Source organism: Glycine max, chromosome 10 (genome assembly GCF_000004515.6).
Source record: "Glycine max cultivar Williams 82 chromosome 10, Glycine_max_v4.0, whole genome shotgun sequence".
In the NCBI taxonomy this organism is placed as follows: domain Eukaryota; kingdom Viridiplantae; phylum Streptophyta; class Magnoliopsida; order Fabales; family Fabaceae; genus Glycine; species Glycine max.
The window spans coordinates 45,589,318-45,599,089 of record NC_038246.2 but is presented as its reverse complement, the minus strand read 5'-3'; the positions used below and the strand labels follow the sequence as shown (position 1 = coordinate 45,599,089).

The 9,772-nt window shown below is 30.5% G+C and overlaps 1 protein-coding gene across 1 annotated transcript; it reads left to right on the top strand.

The window, feature by feature from the left end:
• Positions 1–7,147: 7,147 nt before the first annotated feature.
• LOC100780049 (protein ROH1) lies at positions 7,148–9,307 on the top strand. Its single transcript, XM_003535521.4, has one exon. It carries the CDS (start codon positions 7,710–7,712, stop codon positions 8,934–8,936), a length of 1,227 nt encoding a protein of 408 aa, XP_003535569.1. The 5' UTR covers positions 7,148–7,709; the 3' UTR covers positions 8,937–9,307.
• The last annotated feature ends 465 nt before the right edge of the window (positions 9,308–9,772 follow it).

The following is a 9,772-nucleotide window of genomic DNA, read 5'->3' as shown; positions in this document are numbered from 1 at the left end:
CTAAAAATAAAGTCAAATTAAAATATAAGAATGAAAGACAATTCTCACTTCTTGAGTTAGTTTTTGGGGTTGAATTAATCCTAAACTCACATTCTTACTTGAACTAGCTTTTGGAATTGAATTAGACTTAAATGCAGGAAAAAAGTTTCTCGAGAAAAAGACAAAAAAATAATGTTCATATATCTCATCAAGTGCCCATTAATTATTATTTTTTGGACTTCAACTTAATGCTTAGCGTCCAAGTATATAATAAGTTAATAATAAATATATTAATGTATTTTTAATTTACCTTTTAATACTTACTGTATTAAAATTTATTGGAAATCTTGAAATTATGAGAATTTATTAAATAAGGAGTTGACTCAGTTAATGTTATTGCAAGTTTCAATATATATATATATATATATATATATAGGGTTAGAAAAAAATTGTTGCTGGCCTTTCTCATTAGAGTACACAATTAATTTGGTATGCATCACATGATTAATTTTAAGGGATCTTCATGTATCTAATTTGTGCATAAAGTATTATAGAATCATGCACATATGTCAAACAACGCAGGTTTCCAAGTAGATATAAACAATCCACAAAAACTATCCGTCATGTTTCTTACTCTATATAGGTTCATAAGATGGAAAACAATGGCAAGTTAAAAATACTTGGGGAGCCAACCTTTTTGTTTTTAATACATGTGCAAGACATAAACTTTGGGTTACTTTGGCGTCTAACAAAATGAGATGAACTTGCCAGCCTTACTCCAGTGAGTCAATGTCTTAAATACACCTTCATTTGTCGTATAGAAAACCTTGAGAATAGAAATGTGGACATATCAATTTATACTTAATTAATATTTGGAAATCACATGACACACACACACATATAAGTGTGATTTGTCCATAGCTTAAACAAGAAAAGGCACATCTAGTTCAAGGAACAAGCCATATGTCTATCGATACCGTAACCTAAGGAAAGACTGGAAGAGCAACCCACACGTGAGATTGTTTACTAATAATGTGGTTTTCTTATTAGACCATGAAAATTAAGAGAAAGACTGAGGTTCCCTTTTGAATTGAATGCTCTAATTTATTCCTCCATCTTACAATTGTGGGGCTCCATTCTGTTCTTTAATCCCTTTCTTCTCTATTTTTTTATTTATATTTTTCTAATAGCATAAATAAATATAAAGATATGGTGTCATTCAACACCAACTAAGAGCTTGCTGGAAGATGTAATAGTCAGAAGAGCTGAATGTCCCTCTCAGAAAAAAAAATAAAATTGAATGAAACTCAATTCCTCTGACAATGAAAGTTGTGTTCTAGTTTCCACTTTCCACTGGCAAGTGGCAACTTATAGATCAGTTTTCTCTTTTAATAAGAAAGAAAGAGGGTTTGACCAAAGTGTATTTCAGCATGAAATGCACGTTAACACTTGAGCATCAAAAAAAGCTAGCAGTACTATATAATTACTTGTATGCATTATATACAAATGGTTCAATGTATTTTCTTTTACAGGCCCATCAAATAATATATTAGAATTTAGTTTTCTTTGACTGTGAATATAAGTCTTTTATATTAAGAATTAATTAAAAATAACTATAAATATGACTTTTAAAATAATTATTATAAAATTAATAATTTTTATACTATTAATATATTGTAATTAAATTTTATATGTTACGTATCACGTCTCTAAAATAACTTGATATAATATCACAATAAGATTGCATGAAAACTCAGATAATTATATTTATATACCTCATTTTTATGAGAAGAAGAGATAGAGAAATAAAATAAAGAAATTGACAGATGCAATAAATGATGTTAAAAAAAATGATAGAAATGTAGGAAGAAAAATGACATAAGAATTAGATGGAAGAAAAAATGACTGTATGTTTAATATTTTTTAATGAAATAAATAAATATCAAATCAATGAATCCATCACAGCAACCCCTCCGTAAGTCCTTAAGATATATGAATAACAAAAATTAATGTCTGGCCTGTTGAATTTAATTATTGATAAAAGAAAAAAACCAAAAGAACCGGTTGCCACTTGCCAGCCAACCTCACATATTATGTCAACATTACCCATTTAATTTAATAGGATAAAAAAGCCTTTAATTAATTTCTTCACCTTAAAGCTACTCATAAAGTGTCAAACATTATTAGTTAGACCCTAGTTTGTCTGTGTCGATAAGATCCATGGAAGAACTTCACTTCTAGAACGTCACTGAAAGGAACTTAAAGTTGCATTAAAATTTCCCATTCTAAAGAAGAATATTAATTAGTGGAGGAGACACATCTTGCCGGAAGAAAAATGGTGTGACATTCGGCTTAATCATTGCTGGCTATTTCGTCTGTTTTAGTTTTCGTTATTATTTTAAGGTTGCCAGTTGATACCCCAGGCATGTATGCATATATAATTATTTAACGGGTAACTAATATGGATTAAAGTATATATCTTCGTTTTCTTTATAAAATCATAGGTTAAGTATGTATCTTTACCCTCTACAATCTTTCGCACAAATTAAAAATATGAGAGGGGCAAATATTTAATTGCTACACAAATCTTGAGAGACAATTAGAATCACTGTTGTAATGGTGGCGAGATTAAAGATTATTGATCGTCTTGTTATCCAATTTAGCTTAATTAGGGTTCACTTCGTCACCATTTTCAACAAAGTGCTTAAGAAAGCAGTAATACATATGACATATTACTTCGGGTACTTGTTTTGCTTGTTAAGTAGCTTATGTTTCTCGGATCAATTTAGCATTAAAATATGTCTGGCGATTGCTTAAAATTGATCTGAATAACAATATTACACAAATTCATTAGGTCCTGTTGCTTGCTTGGGTTAGTTCTATTAATTAATTGCTATTCCCAATCACCTAGTTTTAGTGAAGTTCATTGGTGCATGTACTCTATCAACTTTAAAAGATATATTTAACTCGATCGGGCTAGATACTTTGTGTAGATGATGGACTAAATAAATGTTTTTATAAAGTCTACTATATACTCAAACCATATCTAAACCATTGACGTATATAAATATACTATCCGCCTAAAATTTTCTCCTAGTCTTAAAAACCAAAATACATACAGTTAAAGTACTTACCGTACCCAAAAAAAGTAAAAAGAGTTTCCTACAAAATTACAAAAAATGGTAGGAAGTTGAGAAACGTAAATTAAAATTAAAAGTGGAGAAAATGTATTTATACATTTTTTACAAAAAAAATACAAAAAAGATGAATAATAAGAGAAAAGAGTATATACTAAAATACTAAAAAAAAAATTGTATAAATAGTATAAGTGCATAACCCTTAAAAGTTTATCATGCGCCTCTTAAAAAAAAAGTTTACCATGCACTAAAGCGCAACTGATGTTCGTAGGAAAGGAAATATTTATTTTGTTGGTGGATTTTTTTTTTATATACAGGGAAGGAAATCTAGTTAATAAATGTTAAATAACATAAAATATATTAAATTATTAATAAACTAGTTGATAAATGCTAGATAATAACATAACATATTTAATTTTTTAATTACTATAACTAGGTATGTATATAAAATGATGAAGATTTGATTAATCCTCCCCGAGTAGGATGGTCTAAAAAAACATTTTTAAAATAAAAAGAATAAAAGAGAATTTCAAATAAACTAATGAAGAAAAATTTTGAAAAAAAAAAGAACTATAAGCTTATACTGTAGTTGAAAAAAAATTTAAAATTAAAAAATATTAATAAAGAAAATATATAAGAAAAATATATTTTAAGTTGATATATATTTAATTTTCTTTTAGTAGTAGATTATATATATATATATATATATATATATATATATAATTTTACACATAAAATTAATAATAAATATTTTTAATTTATTATTATTATTTATTAAATAATTATTTATTAAAAACTAAATATTTAAATAATTATATAAAAAATTGATTCCTTTTTTAATATACTCCGGAATCCATCCTGATAGCCATCACGAATGCAATTATACAGCAGCCACAACCAAGACAACGGAAGTCATTGAACAGTGCAGCATCTACGTTGTAAGTATAAATATCCTGCGCGAAATCATGTTACATATATTATCAAAATTTATAAATAATACTTTAATTTCTTTACTACATAATAAGATATCCTAGGGTACATCGTTCCAAAGTTACATACACCAGAAAAAGTTACATATGTAAATCATTTTACAATAATTTTATGTAAATCATTTTACAATAATTTTAAAGAAATAAATTAATCCGATTCGTTTAAATAATATTTTTTAAAAAGGACAATTTTGATATATTTATATATTTTTTAAGTCAACATAGTTTTTAAAACATAAGAAGATTATAGCTAATTGGCACTATTATTATAAAGAGATAGTGATATATTAAAGCTGATGCAACATGTCGTTACCTAAGTCATCACTTAAAATCCATTATCTGTAAAGAAAGAGATATATAAAAAAAGAAAAAGTCATGAACGATGAGAGTTTAGTGTCACATCATATTACCAATACAAACAATAATATGACAAAACGTTTATGAATGAAATGGTCCAACCCTACCCTACCCATTGGTTGCTTGAGCAATCCCAATATCAAGAGAGAGATACATTGCACTTTTGGACCATTGAATTATTATTGCTAATAAATTAATTATAAATTATAACAAGAAAATCATTTGGACTAAAAGAATGCTTTCAAGACTACTTAAATATACCTTATCTTTGGATTAAATAAAAAAACTAATCTTTAAAACTAATGGAGATTGAAATCATTAAAGTCGACTCGCCCCAGTGAGTAATGGTTTATAATAATAGGCATGAAATCTTAAATTTAAATTTAAATCTCAGTATAATTATTATACACAACTTTTTTTTTTGAAATTCCGTCTTGCTCCCACGGATTTATTTTCGTCATTTCCATTAAACATTAAAGAGCATCACGCTTGTGATTTCATTTTTTCTTGAAAGAAAGCGGCGACCCAGTCCCTCACGTGCGAGCGTAGACTTGGTTGTATCAGCCACGTGTGACCCAACAAAGACTCTCTCTCTCTCAACCCATACTTTTTTATACTTTGCTTGATTTTGATCCTTTTTTTTTATTTTTTTCAAATCTTGGATTGTAAAAAACAAAATACTATTATATTATTTTTTTTTCTTATTTTTCTTCTTTTTTACACATTAAGATCTATTTGGGAGAGAAGAAGAGAATAGAAGAAAAGAGAAAAAAATATTTAAGTTAAATAAAAAAGATAAAGGTCTTGGACTTATATTATTTTAAAAAAAATTTCTCTTAATTTTCTCCCTTTTCTTAACATACCCCCACATCCCAATAGCCCCCGATCGAGCCACATTTTTCCACGTGCCGTACCCGGACCCAACGTGACACCAAATCACATCATTCCACCACGTGGTGCCGCATGTATGGCTGTTCCAAAATTCCAACCCTCACATCATTGAATAAAATAATAATAATAATAATTCTAAACCTTATCATAATATTTTAAGATTATTTTCCAGGTTTAATATTATTTTTTATTCACTATATTTCACAATTATTTTATTTTAATATATTAAAATTTAAAAAAGCTATTCTAATTTTTTCATACTTTTTAAATATATCATTTTTTAATTTTTCATTAAAAATGTTAGTTTTTTAACTTTTAATTTTTTTAAAATCAAAATTATGCATTTACAAAACATAAAATACCATAATAAAATTTTTAAAATTTAATGTATAAAACAAAATAATAATGAAAAAATAGCATTAAGTTTTTTTAAAATAATTAATTTTACACATTAAAATAAAAACAACTATGAAATATATAAATCAGTAATACTAAATTATTTTAAAATTTAAAATTTAACAGAATATTATTATTTGTAACGGACCATTAAAAGATTAAAACATTATATTTCAAAAACATAAAAGATAAAAATAAATTTTTTAAAATTTAATTTACTAGAATGAAATAACTAAAAACATAATTGATAAAAAAAAGTGATATTAAGTCTATTTTTTATACTTCTTTGCTTATTAAATATTTAATGTTTTTTATATTTTAAATACATTAAATATATTTTTATTCAATTTTTTTTAGAATATTAGGCTCATAATACATAATATTACTAAAAAAAACTGAAAAAGAAAGAATATTTTAAAATGAGTTTATAAGAAATTTTTATGTTATCATATTGTTTTGACATGATTTTCTTAAAATATTTATTATAAAAATTAATAATAATATAATTTATAATAAATACTTAAAAAAAATGTAAAGTTAACTTTATTTTTTCTTAATTTCCCTTAGAGTGTGTTTGGATGGAGGAATTTAAAATTTTGAGAAATTTTAAATTCGAATTTCAAATACTTCAATTGAAATTCTTTTATTTTCAAAATTTTGTGTTTGGATAAAAAAATTTAAAATTATGAGGGTGAAAAAAAAAATGAATGAAAAAAAAGAAAAGATATGATTAGTGTGCTAGTTGTACGTGTTCCTCTACGTTCTCAGGCCGGATTGATGTTCCACAACCTCAATGTTTCTTAAGGAAGACGGTAAGAAGAGAATTTCAATTTCTCACAAGAAAATTGAAATTTCAGATTTTTAGTTGTTTAAAATTCTGTTTTAAAATTCCAAAATTTTAAATTCTTCACAAAAGAACATCCAAATAATGAATTCTAGATTATAGAAATTTAAATTCTCTTATAAATTATTTTTCTTAGTTAAAATTCTCTATCCAAACATATTTTTTCAGGTATAAAAAAAATCAGCATGAAGGTGACACAGTACGTTTAAACTCCCTTCCCTGGCTTCGGGTTGTGTCGTACAGGGGGGACAACCGAAAAATCACTGTTTCAAAATCAACGGTGCAATATCATCCGTACGCATTCATTGGGATCTACGCCACTAAACCTGAGAATCTTGGTTCTTGCCACCGTGTCCGATACGTGTTCGGTCCGCGTTAAAGCTTCTCTTTCAACCTTAATTTTTTCACTAATTAACCACAGATTAAGAACCTAAACTTCAATATTACTCCGAATTAAGGAAAATAAATTTCCTTTTTTTGTCTGGGTTCGTGTTTTTGTTTCTGCGTATTTCGCTGTTTATATTTTTCAACCACCATAATACGCGGTCCAATTGTCCCCAATATAATCCCTCTCTTCCTACTAGGGTTCCATACCTCACTTCTCCCAACATTTCTCTCTTCTTCTCTCACTTCCTTTTCTGATTCTCTCTCTCACCCTTTGAAATTCTATCAATTCTATTTTAGATTCTCAATTCTCATTCTCAATTTGTTGTTGTTTTTGGTTCACTGGGTTCAAATTCAAGCCCAATTTTGGTTCTCACTTCTAGGTTTTCCAATTGGAGTGATTTCAATTTGGAGGGGAATTTTTTGGTTTCAGGAAAATTTTGGGTTTTCGATTCTCGGGACGTCAAGTTGCAGTTGTAAAAGTCTTAAACCTTGAGATTATTATTGTTGTTGTTTTCAAGGTTTGTTTTTTCAAAATTGGATTTTGGGAAATGGGTGTGTGAAATTTGATTTTTGATTTCTGGGTTTTGTAATTGAGGTGAAAAAGTTGTCAACTTGGAGAGTAATTCGGGTTTTTTTTTTTTTTTTAAATTCTGGGTACCACTGGGTCTACGAGATAGGTATTGGGGGAAGAGAGAGTGAGGTTTTGTATAAGTTGCGTTGTGTGTGAGAATGCCCGCGACGGACTACCAAGGTTCGTCTTCTCCTTCATCGTTAATCCATTTTGGCCGTTCAATTCTGAGTCTTCGTCGAGAACAGGTTCACTCCATTTCCATGGAAGGGTCAAGCTTGGAGGCTGAGTTAGAATCCTTTCAGCAACACGTCACTAACCGGTTCCTTGAACTCACTTCGGTTGTTCATGATGATTTGCTTTCGCTCTCGTGGGTTGGGAAGCTCCTTCATTGCTTCTTGTGTTGCCAAGAGGAATTCAAGGCCATTCTCCATAGCCACAGGGCTCAGGTGTTGAGACCCCCTTTGGATCGCATGGTGTCTGATTACTTTGAGCGAAGTGTGAAGGCTTTGGATGTTTGCAATGCCATTCGTGATGGTATTGAGCAGATTCGCCAATGGCAGAAGCTATTGGAGATTGTGCCCTATGCATTGGGGCATCAGAGGAGCATTGGTGAGGGCCAATTTCGTAGAGCCAAGAAGGCTCTCATTGATTTGCACATCGGGATGCTTGATGATAAGGATCCCAACGCCTCGATTGCACATCGAAACCGGTCCTTTGGCCGCAGCACTGGTAGCAGGGACCATCATAGTCATGGCCATAGCCATGGTCACAATAATAGCAGTAATAATACCTATCACCATCGGTCTTTGGGGCATTTTCGATCACTTTCGTGGAGTGTCTCTCGAACTTGGTCTGCTGCTAGGCAGCTCCAAGCAATTGGGAACAACATTTATCCACCTAAGGCAAATGAGCTTATGGCTTCTGGTGGCCTTGCAATGCCTGTGTTCATCATGAATTCGATCCTGTTGTTTGTGATGTGGGCTCTTGTGGCTGCAATTCCATGCCAGGACCGCGGATTACATGTCCATTTTACCATTCCCAGGAATTACTCCTGGGCTGCTGCAATCCTCTCGCTTCACGAAAGGATCATGGAGGAGTCGAAGAAGCGGGAGCGGAAGAATTCTTGTGGCTTGCTTAAGGAGATTCATCAGATTGAGAAATGTGCTAGAGTGATGAATGATTTGGCTGATTCTGTCCACTTTCCTTTGACAGAGGAGAAAGAACGGGAGGTTAGACAGATAGTGCAGGAGGTTTCACTAGTCTGTGATGCTTTGAAAGGTGGACTAGACCCTTTGGAGCGCCAAGTGAGGGATGTGTTCCATATAATTGTGCGCAGCCGTACAGAAGGGCTTGACTCTATTGGCAGGCCAAGCAATGCTGAGTAAATTGTTGCCCCCATCCTCTATTTGTGGGTGCTGTGTAATGAAAATAGAAGCTGAGATGATATCATAGCCTAATTATGCTTCTATAGAAATGGAAGATTACAAAATGAAGAAGCGAACGATCAATGGAGATAAAAAGTGGAAGAATTAGAAAGGCTGGTGATTTGAAATGAAGATGATACCAACAATGAAGTGGTAAGGGGGGGGGGGGGGGGGGGGGGGATTCTTGTACCTAAAAATCACAATGACGTGGATCCTTGTGGTCTGTTTTGTTTTCCTCTCCCCTTGATTTTGTCTCGTGATGTTCAATTTTCTCTGTAACTTGCTGCATCCTCATTGTAGCTGATTTTGTTTATGAATATGTGTTAGATAAATCTCCTTTTTGTTCATATACTTACATTTGTGTTTGGAAGAGCAGATTATTGTAAAATCTTGACTTCCGTTGGAGCTTGGGATTGTTTAATTTTCATTAAACTCTAAAGACCTAACTATCAAAAAAGGACATATTGATTCTGTCTCCATTAGACTGCTTGTTTTATATTTTTCTTTCATTATCTTTTCCAAACTTGAATTGTTAATGACATTGACGATGGTCAAGTATATTTTTCTGTTCCGTCCTTACAACCTTTCTTAAGAAAATATGGTCTTACAAAGATATTGCTGTAGCATGTGGGTTTAATACAATCAAAATCAAATTTTCAAGGCAAATCAAAATATACCACAGACCAGTGTCTCACTCACCCTTGAATCATTCGTTGTCAGAGAGTAAATCTGTTTTTTTGGTCTTATGTATTTGGGTATTGAAAATACTACCGCAATTGTTTAGTGTTGTAGATGAA

Excerpts from the sequence above, each read along its gene's own strand:
- LOC100780049 (XM_003535521.4), top strand. The coding sequence starts at position 7,710 with ATGCCCGCGACGGACTACCAAGGTTCGTCTTCTCCTTCATCGTTAATC.